We start from the raw sequence: 27,801 nt of genomic DNA, 5'->3' as shown, positions 1-27,801 counted from the left end.
TTAGATACCATGTAAACAATACTGTCATACAGAATTTGCAGCAGATATGCAAGGAGGCTGATGGATATATGAGAAAACAATCTCTGTGAGCTAAAATGGGACCCAGGTTTGTTTAACTAAGACTTCAGGGACACAATTTAATGAAAAACTAGCAAAATATTTAGTTAACTTGTGATACAGAGAAGTTTCATCAGGGCTTTCATGTAACATGAAAGAACAGGTTTAGGATGGAGCTCATGTTCATTTGTCTTCTCTTACTGCAGTCCAAACACTGGCTGCTTAGCTTCATTCCTTTCTCCATGAAGGGAGGCTCTGAATTAAACACAAAGTTGTTCCTCCTTCCCACTAAAAGGCACACAATTAACAACTCAGGAGAAACAGCTTCCAGTAAACAGCAGTGAATCTACCATGTGGAAGCTGAATGTACATTCAACAGCCCTAAATCTTTTTTTTGGGCACCTCTGATGTTTTTGCTTTCAGTCAGTCAGAAAAAAAATCTACAACTATTTAAACAAAAGAAACATTTTCAAAATACAGCTCTTCCAGATATGTAACATTTAAATTCTTCTATCAGCTGAAAATGACTTCCAAAAGCAATGGTAAAGTGTTACCAATCCATTTACAAGCACATCTGCATAATTCTGCACCTTAGCCATTTAAAAATGTACTACTTATTATCACAACATATTACCCCCATAACAATGGTTAGATTCATCCCAGGTGGCCTCAGTAAGGCTGGCTGTGGATTTCCAGGCAGTGGGGAGGAACTGCCCAGCCTCTTTCCCTGTGAAGCAGCCCATCACCAGCATGGTCCGCAGCACGCTCACAGAGGCACAACAAGATGAGGCTACCAAGGACATGACTTGATTTACAGCATTTCCTGGAAGATCTCAGTTGTGTAAACCCTTATGAGTGTCCAGCTGGAATGTAATATTCTTCCTTCAGAAAAGGAACAATAGCTCTGACACCTCCCTCTCTCAGCGTGTGTGTGGGAGAAAGTCCTTGTAAAAGAGGTGACCAAAGGAAGGTTTTAAGGTTTAGGTTGCTTGTGTCTGTGTTTGTGAAAAAGGCCTTGGTCTAATGACCCTAAAATTCAGATTTTATGAGCTTGGAAACTTACAATCTTTCACCCCAAAATTGCTTGCTCAGGTAAGGCATTTTAACTAAGCAAGAACTTGTTCAAATACATAATTCCTTTACTCTAGGCAGAAGAATCTTAGCAGTTTTATGATGAAGAGGAGGTATTCTGTGAATATTATTCTGTATGCAATGTATCAATTTAAGGTCACATTCACTTAGAAATTTAAGAAGATAACATGGCTGCTTTGGCTATGCATAGGTTTTTGAAAGCTTCTGCCTATCTGAAGAAAATTTTGCTTCAAAGTGTGATAAAGAGAGGCACTTTTTTGGCAAGGCAAAGGTTTTGTCACTAAAAAACCCTGTACCAGAAAGGTACTAAAATTCTGTGTTTTCTTTCTATCTATACTAAAATTCTCATGTAAAATTTTCCAACTAATTCTCAGTACTTTCAACAAAGTTTTTCTGCCCAGTTGTCATGATCACGTCTTTGATACCCTTCAGTAGATCCTATTTATCTATATTTCTTGTTTGTACAGTTAAGACTCACTGTAAGTCAGTCCCATTCAATTTTCCATATTCAGGCTGTCCTTTTACCAATGCTTGCTTCTGCTACTACACTTATTCTGAAACACCTTTCTGTTTCCTTTTATTCATTCACTGTAAAATGGTGTGTAAATTTCTGGTTTCACCTCTCAAAGCCTTCCTGAAGATACTTTGTGTTACAGTGATGGCTAGGTCTGTGCACATTCTAGGCGATGTCTGTAAGATTAGAAATACATAACTTATAAAGCAAGGTATTAGAAACTAGCAAAGTGAAGAACTTGAAGTGTCTAGCTGCAGTAAAAGACACAAATATTCATTCTTCTTGCTTCTTTCTTAGGTTCTTTTCATTGTTACATCAACATAGCTTGTTTTAATTAGCTTGGAAATTCTTAACGGATGTTTTCAATTCTATACTTGGATAACTAACACAAAAAAACCTCAGTTGTGAATCATATGCTCCAGTAAAAACACTAAAAGACAGACTTATTCCTCACAAAACCAGAATTTTGTCTATTGATTTATAGGATTTTGTAAATACTACTACCCTTTTAATCCATTTAACCAATTCATCCATGGTTCAAACCCTTACCATAGAAGCTGACAGATCACATACTAAAATACCTAAAGCCAAGCAAAATAATAACTGTAGATGCATTCTACATTTCTGTAGGGCACAATTAACAGCATCATTTGTACTTAAGAGTAAGATCACAGTATCTTTAGTCTAGACTTCCAAAGTTCCAAAAGATTCAGAATTGAAATGTCACATGAATGATTTTAAACTGTTCAGCTGTTAGGCACAATACTAGTATTTACGTACAGACAGCAGTTTAAATATTCAGCAGTTTAAGACTATGCCTCGATGGCAACATAGCAGAACCTTCTGTTCTAATTACAGGAAATCACTTCTCCTATTACTATCTTTTGAAGTAGTGAATGTAGCGCAATACTTTTCGGCACAGAAATACTCTGTAAGGTATTATAAGGTATTTTATTCACCAGTGAAAAGGAGTAACTAACTGCGCCCAAGACTATCCAGTTGTCCTGAACAGAAGAGACTAATATATTCAGCTGAAACTGCAAAGAATTAAAGTGGCAGATGGTCATTACTGATACTGGAAGTAAGCCTGGATAAAGGTGGTTGGAACTTCAGTTTAATGTCTGATCTATAAGGTGTTGCATTCACGGCATAAAACTCTCTCATGTCTAGATGGCAATGTAGCTCATTATGGACACATTAGAGAAAAAAAATTACTTCTGCTAAAGCACAAACACCAACTTTCCTTGCATATTTCTTTTCCAAGAAAAGACTTGATTAGGCCATGAGATAACCGTAGACCAGGATGGCATGTGTATCACCAGATGAAATTCCCTTTCCATATGTCTGTACAATGTCAGAGATGGAAGCCTGATTTCCATTTCACTATCTTTCAAATTGTTACTGACAAAGTGATGGCTATTAACTTGACATTTTATTCCACAATATTAAGAACATGAGACACAGGATTGAATGCATGCGTCTGATCCTGAGTTGGTACATGTGGAAGACAGAAAGAGAGACTGTAAATTAAATAAATAAATTCAGTTTAAGGTGTGAAGTTTTAAAAGTCCCCTGTGACTTAACTCCAGGAATCCAAGTAAAATGATCCCTCTAGCATATGCTATTCCTGCCCTTTCCCTAGAAGCAACTAACTCAAGGAGAAGAGAATGAAGGCCAGTTACACATGTCATTTGACAACTTCAAAGCACTGACAACTACAATAATATACTAAATACTCCAAATGCATATATTGGACACTAGAAACCCAGGTTATATAAGTAAAACCACTAGATTCTGAAATCATGCTCTTTGTTATCTGTTGACAATATTTAAGACTGTCACAATAATAGACTTTCCCTGTTTTTAAATAATGGAAGACATCAGGAAAAGTACCAGTGTGTTGGCTTTAATATTACAGTAAATACATCATACTGATGTTTGCAGTTTAGAAATCTAGAGCTGATAAAAGACACTGAGAAAAAGCAAATTATCTACTCACAAACGTGATATTTCTCTGAACTGATCACAAAGATACCAAAATACTTCATTTGTACATTCCTTTTGTAACAAAGCATTAATCTAAATGTTGAGGTAATAGCAGCATGATTGGATGGCCAGGACAAGTTACAAGTCTGAAGTAATAAAGGACGGATTGTTACCAATCTCTAACCTTTGCTCTGTCTTGTCCATTTCACAAATTCATCCTCATACTAAAACTCTGAGCAGAATATAATTGTTCTGGACTGCAGTGTTTTGTCCACCCACCAGGTCTGAGACCAGTGTTACTACAAAACTGTCAGTCAAGGAGTATTCCCAGAATCCCAAACTTGGTAGATATTAAACAACTTCCCCAGGTTTTCATTTTCTTCATGAAAATCACTTTTCTGTGTACTGAAGACTGTTTGTTTAGAATGGCTGTAAAAACTGTGAAATTATGTGCAACTGAGTGGGATATGATCCTGGAAGTGTGGGATGCTTAATTACATATCAAGAGGAAATTACACTGGTTTTCTTTTTCCCTTTATATGAAGGTTTGTTTTACCATTTCAAACTCTGTTATTCTGAGCCATCTACTATTTCTGTGATTTTAGGTTTACTTTATTAAACATATTTTTACCTCCTCTTCTAATATTCTTTAAATCCTTACTGCTTCTATCATTAGCTCACTGACAGACAAGTCCATTACAGAGTTAAGACAATCTTCTCAAGTGCTTTTTACCTGAGACAACTAAGTCAGATTTCAATGTTCTAAGCATTATGCCCAACGCCTTAACCAGTTTCAGTTTCATGCTTATTTCTCTGAAGCTGGAATGGAAACGTAGAAAAGCTTTTCAGTAATACAGCAATTATTCTGGAAAGGAACATGTCCAGAATATATATATATTTACAAAATATATACATATATATATATTTCTAGAGTACACCATTATTCTTTTAACCTATGAGACTTTAGGTTCTGATGTTATGCTCTAAACAGTTACACAAAAACCCCCAAAACTTAATTCAAACATTTACTTGCAGAATAAAAATATCCAGATCCAAAAATTATATTCATGAACTAACTGTCCAAATGCACACTGGAAGTAGAACTTACCGTAAGAATACTATTCCATACAATTTTGAATGAAGGAGAATGCCTACTATGGGCAAATATTATTAAGATTTGTACCCTTTTCAAGGACATTAGTTACACAATTAACTTACAAGCTCTTCAGAAAGCAACGAACTTTTCCACCACACTGCGAGTTAAATAGACCAGGGTAATACTCAGGCAGTAACACTCACAGCCACTAGATAAGAACGTACATTGTGTTATTTTTCAATACCACTCTTTACTGTTTGTTGAAAGCAATACTGTTCCAGTAGGCCTTCCCTGATGGAGAAGAAGTGGCCCAATTATAAAGAGATCAGTTACTAAACAAGTGGTCTCAGACATCTCCAGAAGGTGAAAAAACACAAGATACACACATATATGCAAACATTCCTCCTATTTTCCAGGTATTTTAGAATATTACTTACTATTTCCATCAGGAGAAAACACCTACTGTTAGCTAACTGTCTTAAGAATCTGAAGGAAAGTCAGATGTATCATACGTCATATTTACTACTCATAATGTTGGATCAGTACTTGTTGGAATGTACTGTGGCAATTCTGAGATTTATTTTTAAAGGTACTTCTCAATAGGGTAAGAAGGCAAAACCTTATATCCTCCAATTTAAGCTGAATACTGTCATCATTTGTTTATTTATAGAAATGACAGAATAATAGTTTTAGTAAATGCTTATGTAAAGAGATCTCATTGTTTTTCTAAGATTGTACAGAGAATGCAATATATTAGAAGAGCTTAGGCATCAGAAATATTTAAAATCCCTTAAGTCTTCTATAGCAATCACTAAACCACTATGAAACTTATATGCAATAAAACTAAAAATTTCATAAACAAAATCTGAATTCTTGCAGAATGTCCCTCTCTCCCATCCACTCTCCATTGCTTGCACAAAAGATGCCACAGCACTATGAAAACATGTTTAAAAAGTCCTAAGGGAAAAGTTTCCTAGGGTCTTTGAAATTCCTCCTTTTCCTATTTCTTTACAGATTTCTAACACCAACACTGTTCCTGTAGTTTCTCAAACAAAGCAAAAAGAAAAATACCCTCTAGATATAATCTTTAGATTTCCTATTATACTTCTCAGGTTCCTTTTGGCTTTTGAAATAAATGCAGACTGAAATCTAGTTATATTACCAACTGTATTTTAATTTTAGTTAATCTTTCAGCATGAAGAAGTAGATGGTATTTGACTGCACTATTGCCCATACTTAAAGAATCATATAGGGATGCGATTTAATGAATGAAATAACCTGAAAATACTTTTTGTTTGGTCACATTTTGTCTACTTGTGTTTTTATTTAACTTGTAGACACAAAAAAAGCATTGCTTCAGGTTCCTATCTATATGATAAAAAGCACAGAGCAAGGAGCTACTACCTATCTATACAAAAAATTTATTGCAACATAAACCATGCCTCCATTTCTCCCTTTTCAAGCAAATATTTGAATACAATTATTCCAAGCTAGGTATTCCATAATTTTCAGAGCAAAGTCAAGCTGGATTTTAGAACACATTTTACGTGATAATTTTGATTAAGCAGTTAGACTTTTGGCCATGGATGAATCAAGCTGTTCAGAGATAATAGGGTCTTATTATTGTCGAGGTAGAAACTTAACTTTGAGATGGTCTGTTTACTTTAACAAACCTAACTATGAAACCAAGTGTTGCTCCACCACCTACTTCCTAAATTAAGAGCTATGTGGCACCTATGTGGAACCTACTTCCTAAATTAAGAGCTATTTTCCACCGTGCAAGTGACAAGGGATATCAGTTCAAAATGTGTCTCCTGCATATAGGTCTTTTCCTGTATTTTTGCTTCACTGTTATCCTTGGCTGTTCGGCCACCATCTCTAAGATCATTCTTGCTATGTAGAATTATGGTAGGAAAACACCAGAACATTTCATGTAATCCTAGCCAAGAGTCACTCTACAAACTACTCTCTAGGAAGCACTGAATATCAATGCAAAGAACTGTCTGGCATCAGAATCTGAAAATATACTCAGCACAACCATCTCTGTTATTTCTAGAAACAGGAATCTTGAATTTTTCTATAAGTTTTAGTCTGCTGCATGCCAAGATGTTAAGTTATTGGCTTGCTCTGCTACATATTCTTTGCTTAAAATGCACTGCAAAAATCAACTCTTCAACACACTCTCCCTCAATCACCTTTGCTTACTACTGATGGTAATGAAGGGTCACAGACCCTATGCCAGAAGTTTCTATTCTGCATGGTGTCCCTAAACTGCTTGCACCAATTTGAATAAGCATGTTTTGTATTTAAAATGCTCTTACAAATATTAAGTTTGGCAACTGGTAAGTACTATAGCCCTCTTTAATGTCTACAAAATTATGATAGGTATCAATACTTTACTCTTAAAGTACTTACTGTATTCAACACATGCACTATTATGGAGGACTTAAACTCAGAGCAAAAAGATTTGTGAAAAGGCATATGACCTTCTTCCCACTACAATGGCCATCCCCTAATTAAGCAATGCATCTGATAGTCATTAACAGGAATGAGATAATGAATCACTTTCTCTCTTCTTTGTTAATTTGCTGTAACCAAGCGGCTAATGGATGTCAGAGCTGAGTGATTGCACTGATTATAGTGATTTATAGTTGCAACAAAACAATTTAAAACCATTCTGATTATTCATGTTAAAGATGCTTTATGTTTTGTTTACTAAATGTTTTATGTTCCCCCCCATGCCCCTCCACACACAATGAGACAGGTCTTCCTGGAAAACTTGAAAGTTCTAAGATTTTTTTATTGTTTCAGAGTAAGGCACTTCATTTTGTTTATAAAAAAAAAAAAAGTTTACCCAGTAGAAATGAAAAGCCTTAGGGTGGAAAGAAAACTTCAGTGGTGCCTAGTTCAAAAGAAGACGGAAATAAGAGGAAATAAGGCAAACTTCAAGCCACTTACCTTAGGGCTCCCAGTCCCTTCCTCATTCTCTGCAGACACATCAGTAGCCAGTATCTCTGCTTTGATGATATCCAGAGCCCTAAGAATCCAGCTGTGTTGCCGTTTGATTTGCCTCTGTAGTTCCTTCCATTGACTTGCAATCATCTGCAGCATGTCCTTCAGTCCTTCTCCAAAATGAAGGGGAAAAAAGTAAAAGCTGTAAACTCAACTGCATCTTTAAATATTATTTTTTATTCAAAGAATTAGTAGGATATTTAAAAGAATAAATGAAAAAATAATTTAAATGTATTTTCTCAGCAATAAATCCAAGCATTACTATTGTTCATACTGCAAAACAATGCTATAGAGTTAAAACATTTCTTTTAGCCATCACGTTAAATTTTGACTTTGTTTCAGCTGACAATTTCAAGAAGAAAAACCCACATAAACTGATTTCTATGCAGTAGGGAATGCTATGATACTCTCACCCTCTAATATCTAGTCTTTATCTTGAAACATTTCATAATCTTCCAGATACATTTTTCTTACCTCCAACTCCTGTATATATTTTCTGTAGTTTACACATTACTATTTTCTAAGTACATGATAACCTGCACTACCTTTCTCTGCTATGGCTTCTATACTTTTTTGGAACTACACATAGAAGTCACTGATTTTGTATAGCTTTCACATTACACAGATCTGACTGATGCTGTGAAACAATAGAGGCACAATGTATAACATGATCAGAAAACAGTAGACTAAAGGATAACTTCAACCTGGATGAAAAGCATGTTAAGTAGGCCAAAATTAAGATGGCATTCTGTGGCAGTATATCCTGATTAAAATCCTATTATCATACAAGTCACGCAAACATCTAAAAATATAGGTGGTGGTGGGGATAGAGAAAGGAAAATCAGTATATCTCTCCCTCTCCTCTTGATTTAAGGCCTCTGCAGAAAGAGGCAAGCCTAACCAAAGGAAAAAGGTATTTTTAATTTTAATCTATTCCTCATAAATATACTAGATTTGATGTAAGAATTCATTTAAGTGGCAAAATAAAGCTTTACCAATGCAATTACCCATGCAGAGTATGTAAAAATATATATATATTTGAAATCCTAATTCATTATCTTAATGTTATTTCCATAGCACCTACATCAAAGAATGTGTCAGTGTGAAGTTTTCAGTGATGTGATTTCAATTGAAACTCAGCTGAGCAGCAAGACCAAAATAAAATGAACAGACTATTTGCAGGCAGTATTTCATTTTATAAGTATCACTGCATTGTATGCAGTATATGAAACATTTATAAATCTTGAAGGTCAATCTGATAATGTAAATATTAATAATACATAAGGAAGTGAATATATGCAGTAATTTACAGCAATGCTTCTTCATTCTTTAATAGTCTGGAGACATAAAGACTCGCAATATTTCAGAAGGATTTACCTGATTTGTGAGATACAATAAGCTCAAGAAGTTGACGTCCTTCTTCTACCACTGCTTCTTTTAAAGCACAGTGACTATCTACATTCAACTTAAAACTCTGCAAAAAAGAAAAGAAAGAAAAAGAGAGAAAAAACTCAGTATCAGACACTGGAGAGGCAGTTATCATAAAACACACGTACAAAATTACTTGCTGCTTTTTATCAAGAACCACATCCCCATTTACCCAATAGCCAAACTAATTTGCGATACTAAAAGCTATTGATATTTTGGATCTGGGCTCAAAATGTTTCCATTAGATCAGCAAAGTGCATCTGTGTTGAAACAGCTGACAAATCTAGAAATTCATTAGGTTTTATGAAAAGTCACAACCCGTAGGCTATATCTGGAGTAACAGTGTTCTATAAAATACACTAAATTTATGCCACCACATATGAGCTCTGTTTTTTTCAGATTTCTTTGAAATGTTGGTGATAGCACTATTTATGAAACCATAAAAAAATTACAGCATTGAATATATTGGCCTTATGTGCACTCATACAAATCTATTAATATTGTGTTTCTGAGTTAACTCTCATATCCGTTTTCAAAGAACAAATCAGACTGCTTTAGATCTCTGCATTCTTAATTTGCAAAGCAAGTATTTTTCATGCTTTTTTTCACTAATATTTTTACTAGTTTACAAAGAATCTCTGCTTTAACAGTGATTAAAATATTTTGTTTATTTTTTTTTTATTTTTACAAATTGCATTAAAATCTAGTGATAGAGAGAGGAACTGGAAACATGATCTACTATATGTTATGCCATTTCACACACCACTGATAACTTTGATAAACTTGTGAATTCTTTGACAGAGCTTCTCACTCATACTTGTGCGTAAGAAAGAGAAACAAAATACAATACAGAAAGGGGTACTTGCTGTATTTAATCATATATCATGTGCAGCCCTGAACACACACATGCAACTCTTGTTCTCTTTGAAATGTCTACGGAATGAACGAAAACAATATTTGACCCCTTGGAAGAAAAGAGTTTTGCCTTCTCTTGGGAATGAGTTAACTGACAGAGATGAAAGGAGACTTTGCAAGTGCACATTTGTAGCTTCTGGTTTTTATAAAACTTATAGTTCTCCAAATACTAGTGAGCATGCTAGCACCGAAGGAGCAGACACCACAAAATACTCAAAAGCCATCGTTTCTTGAGGAAGCAACCATTTCCTTTCTTTCCTAACTCCTGTAGTCAGGCTGATTGGCATAGCAGAAAATAATATTGCCAGAACTGTAATAAAATTATGTTTTTTTACTGTATTTGTCATGGTTGAAAGAGGCACGTTGCTCAGACAGACTCTTAACAGTCTTTCAGGCAGCAGCGTACCTGACAGTTTGTGACAGAATGTTTTTGAGAATTCTCCATTCAAATAAAGAACAATAAACAGGAATTTTGCTACCTTCAGCATTTTGTCTAGCCCAATTTTCCTTGTACGGGCATCTGAATATATTGTTTTGTACCAGCTGTTGACAACTGGGTCAGTCAAGAGAAGTTTAAAAGGAAAAAGGATGCCTGGTTTATGTCTGGCCCTTTCTTAAATCTGGAGTTTTATGAACTCAAATCTAGAAGTTCTTTTTCCTTCGTAAGAGCACGTCTGAACAAGCACTGACAATATTTAATTTACTGTTTACTTAAAACAGGCTTGTACTGAATAGTTTGTAATCATGCACTTCACAGGAAATGCACTATGCGTGTGCCTCACACAGCAAAAGAGAACCTAAAGGACCTGAGAGTAGGTTGTGTAATTTCATATAATTGAAGTTGAGTATAGATGCAGCTGGATGTGGCACTGTCTCGAGATGATGTGGATGTGTTTGATAGGAAAATTGGAAAAGATGAGGTATTCTTTTTCATTAGGAAAAAAAAAGAGACTTGCTGTCCTAGAAAGGATTCATTTAATGTAATGCACCAGATACTACAATACAGCTTGATTTTCAGGTGCACCTATTAACCAGTAATAATGTTAAACTGAAGAAGCAAAATATGATGAATAAAGATGGGGCCAAACTTTTGGGTTTTGACTAGAAATATTCTCCTTGTGTAAAATTCTGATTTTATGGATAAATTATGCATGGCACAAATACCGTGAACATACATGAAATTTAGCAGAAATAAACCTTCCCAGCACAGAGGCATCAAAAGGAGGGAACCATTCGTAGGAGTACAAATACAAACAGAAGCGAAGGGAACTGTCAGTTGATGTAATGAAGTATGAGTTTTGGCTTTAGAGTTATATATGTATATATCATTTCTTTTGAGTGCTAATTTCCTAAGAAAAAGGAAAACACGGACAAGGAACACCAGAAAGAATAGCCCTTAATCAATGCATCAGTGCTCGTGGTTCCTAATACTTGCAGGGCTGAAAATATGACACATGAAAAGGCTAACAGTTGAAGATGTGACAAGTATTACATGTATATGCAATGGAGAGATACAAATTTGCACAGCTGAAGATAAAATCAGACCAAATATTTGGAAGGCAGGAGGACCTTCAAACACAGAGATCCTCTCCCATCCTGGATATTTCCTGTTCCCTACTGTTTACTTATGGCATTTGGAAAATTGTAACTCTAACGGCGTGTGACCCAGGTACTCTGCTCCCCTCCTCCTCTGATCTTCCCTGATAATGAATGGAGCCTTTGCATCTGAGAGAAGAAAGGAGAAGAGGAGGGAAGTCAATTAATCAAAGCCATTTTTCCAGACACATTTGCAGCTATGGAGCAGTCTAAATATCACACATGAGCACATATACATTATGGAAAATGCATGTGCACTGGCCTGACAGCAGCTTTTTAAACAACACATTAATGTCATCCCTAGCACTACAGTGTATATAATGTAGTTTACAAGCTGCAACAAGCAAAATTTCCTTCTAAAGTTCTCTGCACTTTTCCCAGTCACCATGCACTTATATATAAATATCAGCTGTTCTTATTTAGCAAGAAATTAAAAGTGAGGCAGGAATCATGTAGTTTTATTAAAGCTACAGAACTAACTGTAAACAAACAGGAATAAAGACTCCAAAAGTGTAAGTACAAAGCTCCAGGAGTGCTATCTGCTGTTGACTGCATGGGGCAAATGAAGCTGTCCCCTGACTTTTACAAAACTGCTTGATCCATCAGGCAGCAATACTGCAGAACCTGCATGAGGAAAAAAGCAGCACCTCCTGGATCTATATTGGGCTCTGAACACACTAAAAATAAGAGAGTGCTTTTCCAGCATATAATAATCTCCCCCATCAGCTTATTTGTCTGTAAAACTGGGGGGTGAGAAAAATTATTTGAAAAAAATTTATTTGAAGTTACCCATAGGATTTATTTTATGGCTGTAGATACTTAGATTTAGGGAACTTCTGTTGAGTAGGTATCCTACAGTATGTACATAACGAGATCTGATATACAAACTTTCACTGTTTTTCAACCCTCTGTTCTTAGCAAATCCTTATAGTTTGGTAAAAAAAACCCTGGGTCTTGACCTATTCATGTCTACAGTAAGTACAATCAACTATCCAATATTTTTGTTTACAGACACACGGACTTTGTATAAACAAGTAATTTTTTTAAGTTATGATGTGTCCAACTAATCATTTCAAGTGTATTTTGTGCCTCTGAAACACAAATAAGCACTAGGTATCATGTGAGCCTACAATGTATACATAAATACAGATTAGTTTAAATGACACAGCAGTTTACACCTATTGCCAGATTAAGACACTGTATTAAAAAAAATAAAATTAATTTTCTCAGTCAGTCATACTATTAGCATGTGTGGTGTGCTGGGGTACCCCTGAGACTTAATTTTCTTGAGGTTAATTTTTGATGTGTTTAAATAGCTTTGAGAAAAATATCTCTGCTTATACAGCATTTATTTTTTAGAGCAATGGTACAGACAATTAAAATTATCTAAGAAACCTATGATTTTAGAATTTGAAATAGAAAGCTTAATTTAAAATTTCCTAATAGTCATTTGCATTTTTGGAGAAAACCACAATATTAGTAAAATGTGGACTTCTATATTTAGGTACAGTTGAATATATATTTTGGCTAAGAATGTAGGACTATTAATTATAACATTCACTGTGACAGATATAATTCAACTGTGAAATTTAGAGTGGTGGGAACAGTTTCTGGTAAAAAAGAAATGGGATGCTTTGACTGAGACAATCCTGGAGGGAAAAGCAAACTCCCACAAATATTATCAGCAATGTTATGTTTTGGATAGGGAGACAGTTTCCACACACAGTAAAGTTCTAAGAAAATGGAGCAACAAATGTGTGTCACTTACGTATTAAATATATGCTATCTACCAGTAATCTCCAAGAAAAGAAATGTTGAAAAAATGATTTTAATTTTTTTAAAATTACCATATTTCTTTTGTCTTAAAGGAAATACGACTTATAACAATTACTGAAAATTTATTTTTATATTCTTAATATACAGTTACTTTTGCAACTGTACAGGTCCTGGCCCAGTTACCTCCTAATACCTTGCTATGACAAAATAACAAGATATCAAGTGCTGAGTTCAACTTTTGGTTATGGAAAGGTAGCTATTTTTTTTCTTTTTTAAAATTTTTTTTTGAGGAGTTCTGATCACAGAGAAAGTCTCTGTGTGGTCACTCCATATTATTTACATACTCAAGTTAACAACCTAATAAGCCATGTAATAATGTAGTGGTATTTTCATACTCCTGAACACTACCTGCCAATGACAATCAGTAAATCAAAAATATAACTACCATGGAAGATGCCCTTATAATAACATGGAAGCGGTCATATATTTAGCATTCTAATGACATAATACTAAATACATAATTAATTGGTCAATGATTATATAAAATGGATATTCATATGCAATTTGTAAATGGAAAAAGATCCTATCTTCTATGAAATAGTGCATTTCATGCATTACATCTACAAATATATCATCAAACTATTTGACTTTTTAACAATTGGGAAATATCTCATTTCAGAAAGCCTTACATTTTTCATCAGCTATATAAAGCCTACTTAGTATTAGAAATCACTAGGATATGTTTTCCTGGGAATTAAATGTTACATGTGAAATGGTTCCAGTCAATGTCTCCTTTGTTCATGTTTTCCATAAAACCTAGGTGACTATAAAGAATTTTTTATATTCTTCTTTTCTTTTAAGCTTTATTTCTATCCGAGTGACACTCCACCTGTTAAACAGAACACAAGCGCTATGGAAATGCTTTATGCAGCCCCATAGTTGAGGCTGATTTTTACCATAATAGCAGGGATTCTACCTTTGCTTTTTACGGAGAACATGGTGAAACCTCCTCTGAAGCTGCAGCACCCACTAAGGGTCTTTTTCTTCTCTCCCTGAGACTGAGAACATACCCTCCCTACAGCAATGATGGCCAAGGGGCCAATTATCACCAACTGCTAAGCAAATCTCTAATGCGTAATACAATATGACCATCATTTTTCTTAGATGAACCACACATTATTTCCTTCTGTAACCAGTGGGAGCTGGAGGATATTTTTAAGATTGAATAGCTAGTGGAAAGATGTTGTCTTCTATCCCCTGCAACAATGAGAAAGCTTTAAAATCCAATAATTTCTTGGGTTTCTCTGGTAATTCCTTCCACTGGCATCTGTAGGCAGATAAAAATGGGCTAAATAACAGTATCACTGTCTATGTTGATTCACAATATCAGATTATAATCTAAAATGCCTTTAAAATTGACATAAACTGATCTGGGAGCCTCACTATTGAAATCCCATAATCATCTCACGCTGGTATTGTTCCAGTGTAGATGTAGATCAGATGTAAGATGGTTGGACTGCCCAGACAATTTCTTTCATTTAAACATTCATTTAAACATAATATTAACTGAACATCCTGAGTTCAAAATGTTTAGTAATGAGATAATTATAGCAAACCCAGGAATGATTTTACCTTCTGATCACTGATACACATTCTCCACCTTTCATTTGATCTGAGTGTACTTTTTGTCTGGGAGGACCAAGCACATTTATGAAGTGGCCAGCTGGTGGGAGTTTAGTGAAGGGCAAACAAAATATGTTTAAAGGTGGAAATGGTGTAAAATTATAAGAAATAAACAAGACTGACTAAATGATGATTAAGTGAAAGGGCCATTATTATCTGTTTATATTCCATGAATCTGAACATCAAGCAGAAAGAAGACTTATTAGCATAGTACAGTATCAGAGGGTATAGTAGATGGGACTAATGAAATTAAATTCAGAAAGAGAAAATTTAAGATAAATACCAGTTAAATTTCCCCTGAAAGTCAGATCTATTAGACTGTTTAATAGTCTCTTAAGGGAAACAGTGAAAGCCCTGATCCCTTGAGACCTTTAGACTGGATAAAAATGTAGGAGTAAGGACTGCAATGTAATGGGCTGACAGAGCAGTAGCCTAGGTCTTTCACATGCCAGAGAATTTGTGATGGGCTAGCAAAACTAAATACAAACAGGCAGGCTCTACCCCAGTAGTCCTACAGTAATTCCTACTTTTGTAAAACCACCTCACCCCTTTCTTCTCTGTCACAGCTTCTGCTGTTCCAGTATTAGGCAATCAATGTTCTGAAATCAAAATTTCAGGGAAATATGAGGGAGATAGATGTAATTTGCTTTTCATATATGTACAGATATAAGGTTTTACAAAATTTAAAGGTGAACTAAAGTGCCTCCTTAGTAAAATATATCTAATAAACTGAGATTCCAAATTATTAACCCAATTAATCTGTAGAATTAAGAAAATATAAAAAATAAATATAGGAGATGCAAAGAAAAACATTTACCAATTAAGATGTCCATTTGTGCCCTGAATTTTCTATAATTCTGCTGACAGCTTTGGCATTGCAAACACCAAAACACAGACAGCAATTGTATAACTTCTAGTACTTAAAGTGTGAATGATATTATGCCTGTGAGAGACATAGCAAAAGAACCCATGGGAGTAGACCATAGCTCTTGGAAGGTAAGTAAAAGGAAATATAGTTTAAATGTTGCTTGTGCTTGTTTGTCTTTGAGGTCCTGCAATTATATTCTTTTAACGATTGCCAATCTCAGAATTTTTAAAAATTAATTTAATTTCACTTTAAAAAAAAAAATTACAGACTATATTGATCATACCACCATACTAAAATTTCAGGCAATAGCATATGTTTTAATAGATATAAAAATTACAACAGAGTGCCTATATAAGCATTATGAAATTTATTAATAAAATAAACATTACAGGTGTTTAAAAAAGTTGTTGCAATGATAAATTAGTTTAAAGAGCATGACCAAGTTGTCATTCAAAGACTGACTATTCTGCAATTGCTCAAAAGCTTCTAGGCCAGAACTTATGTGAAATACTTTTTCACTGAAATTTCCTGATCAAGTTAGTTCAAAACATTTTATAATGGCAGTTTGATTTCATTATATTATTACAGGCCTGAATCCCCTGTATGCAAACAACTTCTTCTGCAGGCTAGGCACACAATGGACCCAGTGGAATTCCTAACTTCCACTGCTCAAACTTACAGTATCTGTGTTTTGGGATACCTCAGTGCCCAAGAGTTTTAGAGCTTTTGGGTGGTGAAACTTGAGAGGGGGTGAACATTTGTAACACTGCCAAATCAAGTTGCCCTGCCTTGTTCAGCTTCACCCGCAAGTGCAAATGAATTTAAACATTTCCCAAAGTCTGAACAATCTGGGTTTTAATGTGCTCTATGACAGCATTTGCCCTTGTTTTCTAAGAAAACTACATCAGGTATTTAATACACACTCAGAGGAATATACCACCCTCTATACTCTTGCCTGTAAAAGAACACAGTGTTTTAAGGATCTCATCACCCCTTCCTCCAAAGCAATAAACATTAGCTTAAAAGTATTGTGGATATCAGTGAAAACAAAGTTCTAAATTTTTTAAACCTCAAACATCATGAATTTAAAACCAAAAAAAGAGTAATACATGTTCTATGTTCTTGAGAACATGATCTATGTTCTTGAGACACAAACTTGTTCATACACTGTATTTCCATACACTTAGATCAAAAGACTTCACAATCCTCACAAGTGATAGATTTTGGATATTACAATTTTCCCTTCTCCTTCAGTAGAAGAAGCAGAGCTTCTTTAGAATGACATCCTAATATGGTTTCCCTCTGGTTTAATGCCTCCTCTGTCCAGAGACAGATGCAGCTCTCAGAACTAGAAAAGCTGGGACAGCCTCCTGTGGAGCTAGTTAACAACTAATATGTTACAGGCAGGCCCAACAGTGCTAACTTTTATTATGGGGTCCTATCCCCTTCCTATGCACAACTATGTAAATTTGGGGTCGTAGCAAAGAGAAGAAAAGGAGTCCTGGGAAGTTTTGAACCAATCAAAAATCAACGTAAATGCAACATCCTTTTTTTCTTCACAGCTGTACAAAGTACCTACACAAGGTTAGGTATCTACAAATTAGGAAGACAGATTTAGAAAAAAAAATAGTATTCTTAAGAGCATTCAAGCCATTCAGTCTCTGGGAGAATTATTAAGAAATTTTTGCTTATGCTACAGGCTTGCACAAAATAAATCTCCTGAGTGGGACTGTGTGGTAATAGCTGGTAGCAACAGTATGGGAGGACAGTAAATGGACAGTCTCCTCTTTCATTAAGAACACACATAGTAATAACAGATCTCCATCACAACAGATCTCCTACTTCTGTGATGCTGGATGCTTAAACGTGGCCCACTCCTCCTTACAAAGAAAAGATATGTGTCAGCTCTTCTTCATCGCATAGCCTTATGGGAAAAAATTTCAGACCCAAGTGCAGTATTTCTGTATTGGTCAGGACAACAGTACTGTAATTAGCAGGATATATACCTCGATTTGCTCTTATATACCTGGTTTTTCTCTTATTTAGTCACCAAAAAAGTCTCTGAAATTCAAAAGAACAGTCCACACAGTTTGAAAACCTCTGCTTTTCCCACTGCCAGCAGCTGTACACTCTGGCTTCAGATTGACACAGGCACAACCAAATATATTAACATTTCCCTTTGATGTTCTTGGGCACTTTAACTCAAGAAACAGAAAAACTTACATAGAGGTTATTAGGTTTATAGACTTTAAAAGCTAAATAATAGTCACAATTGACAATATACATGCATTCCCTTTGTTTAAGGTTGATGTCTTACTTCCTATTAAGTCCTTTTATTTGCCTGTGTTATTTGAAATCTGCTGGGTTTAGTGTATATTTCTGATTAGTATGTTCTGCAGACTGCTTCCTATATAAAAGAACATACATTCAGCAACCTATGCATACCCAAAATATATTTCAAGATAAGAGCATAAAATTCAGAAATTCAAACAATAGGCTAAACACATTCAAAATAAAGGCCTTAGACAAGCAAGAGATTAGTCCACTCATGGTGCTCAGACTCTTTAGCACCATCATCCTGCAGACACTATTGTGTATTTTGAGGAAAAAATCTAAATTGGCTGCCATGGACATTGCAAATGCCCATATAGCAAAAGCACAGTACATAACTTAGCCATTTCAGAGGCTTTAATACCTTTAATAAAATTACTGTTACCACCGCTACCACAAAGACAGCCAGTACATTAGCCCAAGGCATGTGTATTTAACCTTATTTTCAATGAGAACAGGTATTTAAAACTTCTCTAAACTGACATTTTTCAGAAAATGAGATTTTCCAGGGAGATGAGAATTTTTTTTCAGACATAGCAGACTTGTTACAAACAGATGATCAGTTATCATGAGATACTACAGAAGCATCATTACTTCACCAATACAATTTCTTAAATGTGAAAATACAATCTATTTTTTGTATGAAAGCATTTGCTGTTTACAGCTAAGAAAGTGCTGAGCCATGATGTAGCTGGAAACATATATACTGGACACAAGAAAATTCTTATTTCATTTCTCTTTAGATAATAAAACTCTCAAAACTCCCATAACCTAAGAAGAATTTGGTTTTAGAATGGAGATGACATCTAAATTTCTTATATAGAAGAGAAGTAAATGCTAGTGTGAATCAATTTCTATAACTTGTTTTGGAATACTAGTGATACTTTATAATATTTTTAAGACTGTATCATGTAAAGTAAATGACTGAGAAGGGTAATATAATGGAAAAAGTACTAATGTGGCACAAAGCTTGTAACTAAATTAGGGTCAAAATTATAGAGAGGGATTACACAATTTATTAGAAAAGAAAACTAAGAAATTCTGATTCATGGAAATGATCACTTAGCATAACCAAACAACACTTTGTACTGCAGTGATTCCATGCAATCCTAGCCAGTTGTACTTTCTACAGGACGGTATTTGCTATTCTAGTTTCAACTAAACAGAACATATATTTTTGCCTAAAAAAACTCCAAACAAGTAACCCTGGTGTGAACAATTACTTCTTTTCAAGGAGGCCATCCTCCTCCGTTCTTTCCATGAGTGACAAACAATTCCTCTCTGTGCTATCTAGAGAAAAAGGAAACCACCAGCAGCCATCTTTTCTAAGGATACCTTATATCCACAGCTACAATGACAGTAAAGTGAAACACTGAAAGCAGACCTGTGGAGGAGGACTTGGGGGTTCTGGTAGATGAAAACCTGAACATGAGCTGGCAATGTCTGCTCACAGCCCAGAAAGCCAACTGTATCCTGGGCGACATCAAAAGAAGTGTGGCCAGCAGGTCGAGGGAGATGATTCTCCCCCTCTACTCTGCCTTTGTGACACCTCACCTGGAGTACTGTGTCCAGCTCTGGGGTCCTCACCACAGGAAAGACATGGACCTGTGAGGGTCTGGAACAGGTCTAGAGGAGGCCCACAAAAATGATTAGAGGGATGGAACACCTCTCCCGTAAGGATGGGCTGAGGGAGTTGGGGTTGTTCAGCCTAGACAAGAGAAGGGAAACCTTCCAGCGGCCTTTCAGTACTTAAAGAGGGCTCATAAGAAACTTTTTAGCAGGGCCTGTTGTGACAGGACAAGTGATAATGGTTTTAAACTAAAAGGTGGCAGATTCAGACTAGATATAAGGAAGAAATATTTACAATGAGGGTGGTGAAACACTGGAGCAGGTTGCCCAGAGAGGTGATAGATGCCCCATCCCTGGAAACAGTCAAGGCCAGGTTGGACCGGGCTCTGAGCAACCTGATCTAGTTGAAGCTGTCCCTGCTCATTGCAGGGGGGGTGGAATAGATGAACTTTAAAGGTCCCTTCCAACCCAAACTATTCTATGATACTGTGATTTGCTCTCCTCCAAATTGCAAACTTAAATGTAGGCAGGTTACAGCCACAGTCTTACTCAAAAGGGCAAAAGGCAACAGACACTTTGAAAGAAAGTACATCATGATGAGAATCTCTGACCATTCTTTAGCTGATTTTGAAGAAAAAATGCAAAAATCTATCATTACTCTCTCTCTCTTTTCTATGTTCCCTGTACTCAAGATTTTAGAATTTTACTCTTATGGAAATTCTGAAGAGTAAGATTGTTAGGACAAAAATGCCTGACTACTAGTTCCAAATTTCTAAGAAGACATTTCCTTAAATAATTTTATCTCCACTGAAAAATATTGTTTGTCAACATCTACTAATAATGCAAGATGGATTTATAAAGTTCCATCAAATAAGTTTAAAATAAGATATTTTTCATTTGTAAATTTGTAAAAAGGTTATAAAATTGTATTTGTAAAATTGTAAAAAGGTTTCCATTTCAAAGCCTTGCATTATCTAGCTCTAAGTATGACACTAGACACAGAAATGGCTTTGGCCAAAAGACATAAGAGCACACCGCATTAAGGTGCACAAGTAGAAGTTGCGCAGCAACAAGAAAAGAGAGTACTGTGTTAACAACAGAGGGAAAAGTTAAGACTACAGAATTAAAAGTCCCGGGCTTCAGCAAATATATATATAGTGCTTTTTGTCTAAACCTTTTCCTCAGCTGTTCTTCATATTTCCTCATTTTCTAGCTTACTTCTTTACTGTGCTAAAACAATGTATCTTTTCAGGTCAGGGATAAAGAGCAGTAAAATATCTATTCTAGAAAACTAAAATGGTCAACAGCAACATGGTCAAGAGCAGTATTTGTTGAGCTGTAAGAAATTCTGTTTGGTTCCACAAGCACAGCAATACCATCTAGACAGATGCTTTTAGCTCATAAGCTGCCTTCAGGATACTGTTTTTGATGAGAACTGATTTGCATACCACCAAGTCTATGCTTAGAGTCTGCTAGTAGCTAATTTTGATCAGGGTGCCAATGGGCAAGAATCAGCATAACAGAAAAGATAAGCTACAAAAGATAAAGTGAATCAGAAACCATTTTCAGAAGTTCCTTTTTGGTAAGGTCAATGAAGCTATCTTTTCAATAGGAAGTGATTTGAGCCTCATTGTTCACAAAATTCAAAACCTGCCTCACTTTTTTCTCTAGTAGGGCTGACCGAAGCCTTTGTGGCAAAGTACATTTCTGCTGAAAAACACCCCTGTTTTATGAAAACATATTAGTGTTTTCAACATCTGCCAGCTTGGGTGGCTGCCTGCAGGGGTGACAGAGTTTCAAGTGTTGGCTGCTCCATGTCAGCTCTCCCATATCAATGGGAAGCACACAGCTCCCAAATCAGTTTCACCGATGATACTCAGCTGTGAAGACCCATAAAATTGAAAGAATAATTTCAGTCACTATTCCAGGGGTCTCTGAGAGCATTTTTATTGACAGCCTTGTGCTTTAGTGTTATGTAAAATGAAGCATGTAGCAATTTCTGTTCAGCAGACAATCAGGGAACTGGGTTTTAAAATTTGCAAGAAAACTGTCCTCCAAGCTGAAGATTGTCTATTTTGGCACACATTCCAGATGTAGATTACTTTTCAATTTGTAGAAAAAATTCATACTCTCTACCCATCATGGAAAAACCTATGGAGTTTAAGTTGTAACTGTGATTTAAGAATGAAATTTCAATTTGTCCTACAGTTAATAATTATAGTTGTGGTGTATTTGGGTATCAGGCCCGTGCCTGTGTCCGCACATAGTGCACTTAGTCGTGAATTCTCTGGGTGGCCCAGGAACACCCAGTTAGTCTCTGCACAGATAAGATAATGGGCTAATTGGGAACAGTGGACCAACTTGAAGAGAGGCTGACTTCCACCTTCACAACAAAGTGCTTCACCAATCATTTCAGGAGCTGTCCAGGTGGGACCTTCAGATGGTCACACAGATGCCTGCAGGCAGCTCTTACTGGGCCAAGAGCAATAGACAGACACTACCTGTATGCTTCAAAGTGCTGATTAACATCCTGGGTAGACAATCTTCCCAGAACAGGTATAAGAATTAACTAGAACAATAGTCCAGGGAGTTCTACTAATTTAAGTTGAAGATGTCATGCAAGGACACTTCTAATGGAGACTTGCATTGCCATCCTGTTGAAGAGATTGGACTCCTCATGTGAGCATTACCTTACATGAAGATTCTAGTAGGTTGATGTTGTAGGTTTCTTGTGGTGTTTTTTTTAATAAACACACTCTCTTTAAGTGTCTGTCCCACACCATTTCTTGAAATGTTAAACATGTAGGAAAGCAAAGCTAAGGAGAGACTTTTGAATTCAATCCTTTATCGACAATTTACGTTGGGACCCTAAAATGACAGTCAAGAATTTTACATACTGAAAAATTTGGAGGATGTTTACAACCTTGTCCTTGTACCCTCAACAAGACTTTTCCCAGCCAATAATGAGAAAGGGAACAAGTACATTTTTCTGGTTTCCTGCTCCCATATTTTCTTTTCTTAGATTTTGACAGCAGAGATTTAATTCATGAATGCAAAATATTCTCTCTTTATGGCACTAATTGTGTTATTGCAACAAACATATTTCCAAGAAAACAATATCACAGGTGGTGAAATTGATAATTTGTGCCAAAGGCTAAGGTCTTGTTGCTACTAATAAAAATAAAAATACTAATCTACACCAAGTTTTCACTCATTCTGCAACCAGAAAATCTGCACCAGTGAGGAATCATAGTTATGAGGTTTGCTAGTGCAGATGCAGTATATAGAAAAGAACCAACACATTTTCTTTGTTATCCAGGTTAGTTAGCCACCCATAAGTCTGGAACCTGAACGAATAATGTACTAAGCCCTCTTTACTTGAACAAATCTTAGGTGAGTCTGACAGCATGTATAACCTGACTGGCACAAGAAGATGAGCAGTATAAGTACCCTTTGATCACCATTGTCTTACAATGCTTAACCAAGGGAAAATTTAGCATTGAGCTTAATGTGAATTGAAGTTCATATACTTCTGTTTAAACACAGGTTAGGATTTCTGACAGACAAATGCCACTGAAAAGCTGACAATCTAATTAATACAAATAACTATCTTCCCCACTATAAAAATGTCCTGTATTTTAGTAGTTCAGTTTTGCTGTGTAAAAATAAATATGATAGCATATGCTTTCTGAAATCCGAAAAGAAGTCACAGTTACTTTTTTTCAGGATGTGCAATGATTTTTTCACTGGCTATAGATGCCATGAAAATAATTATAATATCAAATTGAAACTTGAGTGTTCTTTAGACATTTTACTTCTTCACAAAAGTAAAGGAAAAACCCACCTTGTTTCATAACAGTCATCCTGAAACATAAAGCTTTTCTTACCCCAAAGATATGCAGATATACAGAGTACAGCTGGGAGCCTAAGTACTTACAGGGGAAAGTGAAGTTGTACAGGTGCCCACATACTCATTTATTCTGACTACCTCTAGCAATGAAGAAGTTGCCTCTGGGCTACTACTCCACATTCCAGACTGATAGAATGGTTTTGTTCTCACCTCCCACAGAACCACAAGGTGAAGTTGGAAGTCATTCGCCTGCAAAAGAACTACTGTGTTCCTCCCCATGGAAGAAGGGGAAAAAGAAACTGACTGTGACAGAGACTCAGCCTGGTGATTGCCCTGTTCCTGGAATTCTTTTTATCCAGTCTAGAGTGAAAATTGTAATTTTACTCATAAAAACCCATCTCACCAAAAATTTCATGTTGCAGAGTAAGAGGGAAACAAATTCAAATAACCAATGCCTTTTCTGAGGTCTGATCTCACTATGTGCTCTGTGTCTTCAGAGCACCTGTAAGCATAATGGGAATCATGCAACTGAGTGTCTGCAGTACAAGTCAAAACTCCAAACTCTGCCACAAAATCCAAAATCTGCAAGGTAAGGTGAAAATGCAGTGTCTTCATACTGCATTTGACAGACTACCACAACGGGCACTTAATCTAGTGGCTGCTTGTAGGCACTACTACAACAGAAATATTTAAGAACAGAAGACACAACACAATTTTCTATATAACTGAAATTCCGAAGATACTTTTCAGTTCGATTCTAATTGTATATGTGGTTAATGTATACTTAATTAATTTAATAACAGTCATTCCAGTATTACGGTAGGGTTTAGGATGACATTTTTTCCTGTAATGCATCATGTGACTTCCTGAGACTGTAAAATAATTTTTCACCATCAGATTATCAGAGACTGGAAATGAGACTGAGCTTTGGGGGTTGATGCTCTGATGTGGGTTCTGCTAATGCACTGTTTTATCTAGCTGAGGTGTCTATCTCATTGGATCAAAATAGTGCTATCACCAGTTTTTTTTCCAATTCATACTAGCAAGAACCTAAGATTTTGGCAGAGGGCAGGGGAATTTCCTAGCTTAATTTTCCATCCTCCTTTTTTTTTTTCTTTTTACCAGCTAGAGTAGTTTACCTATTAAGATAACTACCCATTGAACAGCATATATTGATCTCTATTCTCTACCTACAACATAACATTTTACTTTTGAGAATTTAATACCTGGTTTAATTCAGGTCTTTGTTTCACCTCCTCATAAACAGAAACAGCTCTTAGAATAATTCAGTGAAAGTCTCAGGAGGTTTATCAAATATTTCCCAATCTATAATTCTAGACTGCAATATATTCAGAAGATTATTCATCCAAGTGTTTTCTACTTCCACACAATGTTTTAGCTTTTTGCACAAGAGTAAGGTTAGTGACAGTTGTATTAATTACACAACAGAAACGCATATCAAGTAAAATGATGGAAATAATTATTTCAGATATTTTATTTAAATGATTCTCTACTATGTCAAAACTGTGGGAGAGAGAATAAGAGTTTCTTACTAGTAAGAGTTTTGTTAATGTTACAGTGTAGTAAAAATCCTAGAATGATCAGCAGAAAAAACATTATCCTTTCTCCTTCTGCTATTGCCATTTTCTTTCAGTTTTGGAGATAATTTATGAATTGCAATGTAATTCTGGCTTTTAATTTAATTTTTACAAAGCTATCAGTACATATTTCAAATGCAGAAAATAATTTGTTGGTATTTTTATTAAAATAAACTGCAATGCTGCAAATCTTACATTAAAATATAGATGCACACTAGTAATTAAAAAATAATAATCAAATAAAAAGCACAGCAGAACACTTCAATTACTGATAGTAATCATAGTATAATCTTGTCCTACCAAGTGTGTCTCCAGGTACAGTTTAAGGCTGTCTGTCTCTGCTTTAGGAGGAGTCCAATTCTCTGTTGTTTCCATGGCTTCATTTAACCAGTGAATGAATTCATCCAGCTTGCTTACAAACCCCTTACCAGATAAGAAAAAAGAAAGAACAAGAAAAGCATATTTGTTAGTAAAATGGAAATCTATAAAATGTATGCTCTTTTTTTCTTTTTTTTTTTTTAAGACAGGAGAGTACTGTACAGTAAAATTTTGCCTTTTACAAGCATGCAAAATAAAAAACAATTAGAAAGTGGCTTTCTAGTAAATAAGGAACAAAAGAGTGTTTCTGGGGATAATCTAAGTTGATATTTTGGGACAGGACAGTGTGAGATCCATGTGACTGTGATGAAATGGAGAAAACAGTGAAGTTTTAGAAGATATGAGGGAGATATACAAAAAGCTGCATATATATTACAATGAAAATTGAGCTGAAGACCTTGTGCTGGGCAGACTGGGTGTAGCATGAACACTGTTGCTTGAACAAAGTGCTGAAAAAAGCTGCATTAACAAACTATACATCAGTAGACTGAGGGAAAAAACTACTTGTCAGAACTTGGGTCTTATGATTCCTGTTTTGGTTCATAGGATGAGACTCAGAGAGAAGAAATCAAAAGTAGGTGAGGCAGAATATATAGCATTTAATATAAATATTGCTGATTGCATATGAGCCACACAGATGGTGCTCCTGAGAAGACAGGAGCTCCTGCTTCTCAGGAGCACCATTTATTTCAAGATTAGTACCAATTATATTGTCTGATTAAAAATAGTGCCCCTGAATTTACATGATTGGATGATACTATAGGCACATACTGAGTACAGATAATTTTACTGAAGTCTTATCCACCACAAAACAAGAGAATAAATGGAATAAACTGACCATGATGTTTATAAGCACCCTGAAAATTAGAGGATGTCCATCTATTACAAGCATTGTAAGACTAGATTAAGTTAGGTCTAATAGTGGTTATATTATTAGTTATTAACTATGAATTTCACAGCATGGTGAGAATTTTAATATTCAGTTGGATAACAACTTGGTATACACACTCAGGACCTTACTCTTACCACTTTATTTATGGAATGATTTCTGGTAATTATTAGTCCATTCAAATAGCTAAAAGCAAGCTAAGCATAAAACTTTTAAAGATTCCTGAGTGACTCAGGAGCCCAAATCTCCTTCTCCAAAGTAGCACACAAAATTGGAATTTTAAACCAGACAGAAACAGGAGTTTGAGCAGTTGGTGCACAGCTGTGTTATGCAAAGAAGTGCAATGGTAATAACTCAGACCAAGCAGAGCCACACTTCCTTCAAAATTCACGGTAGCGGAGTCATTTTGGCCCAACGCTGTGCCAAGAAGTAGGGTCCAGTAATCAACTCCTGGCTTCCAGCTGAAGTGGCAGTGCTTCTGAACCAAAGCTAGCCCCTGGCAGGACGCTCCAGTGCATACTTCAGGCATGACAGCACTCACTGAGGCACTCTGAAGACTTTATTTTTATTATTTGTCACGTGAGTCTCTATGAGTCCTCAGGATGAGAAGGGGGCTACTGCCATTTCTGTTCATGGAATTCACTGTATCTCAAAGCATTATAAGGAAGAAAACTGTTATTCTGCAGGTTTCATTGTAGGCTGTTCATCAAGGCATTTCAGAAAGGGGGAAGGAAGACTGGAAAAACAACGTAGTGGATATGATGACTGAGACGATGTGCCTCCACTCTGGGACAAGTAATGAAGGTAGCTGCATCTCCTCACTCCCAAAGTAGGCCGTGCCACAATGGCTATGTTCCCCATGTCAAGCCATGGGACAGAGGGTGGACAGAGGGGGGCAAGATGTTCCCCTGGTTCTATTGCTTGTGTTCTTCCAGCTCGCAGTGGAGCATAAGAGATGCCAGACTGGCAGAGTGGGAGACGTGAGCTGAGGGGGGAGAAGAGCGGGAGGAGTAAAGTCCTTCTAGTCCTTCCAATAAATCTCTGCCTGCATTTTAGCAATGTGCTGTCCTTGAAAGACAAGGTGATATGGTAAGCACAAAAAAATGAAGAAAGGCTCTCTCTTGTATATGCGTCATGTATTTTATGGAGACAGACACGTATAA

The 27,801-nt window shown here is 35.9% G+C and overlaps 1 protein-coding gene across 2 annotated transcripts in view; it reads right to left on the bottom strand.

The window, feature by feature from the left end:
* The window catches only part of AKAP6 (A-kinase anchoring protein 6), a 294,713-nt gene that overhangs the window by 140,096 nt on the left and 126,816 nt on the right, over positions 1 to 27,801 (bottom strand). For both annotated transcript variants that reach the window (XM_074868266.1, XM_074868265.1), the window contains 3 exons: positions 25,672 to 25,794; positions 9,135 to 9,231; positions 7,704 to 7,870 (listed from right to left, as the gene is read on the bottom strand). In XM_074868266.1, the coding sequence (XP_074724367.1) occupies positions 7,704 to 7,870; positions 9,135 to 9,231; positions 25,672 to 25,794 (387 nt within the window). The remainder of the gene's footprint in view (positions 1 to 7,703; positions 7,871 to 9,134; positions 9,232 to 25,671; positions 25,795 to 27,801) is intronic.

Source organism: Strix uralensis, chromosome 4 (genome assembly GCF_047716275.1).
Source record: "Strix uralensis isolate ZFMK-TIS-50842 chromosome 4, bStrUra1, whole genome shotgun sequence".
NCBI lineage: Eukaryota > Metazoa > Chordata > Aves > Strigiformes > Strigidae > Strix > Strix uralensis.
Note: the sequence above shows the minus strand (reverse complement) of the source record. Positions and strands in the feature narration are given on the sequence as shown.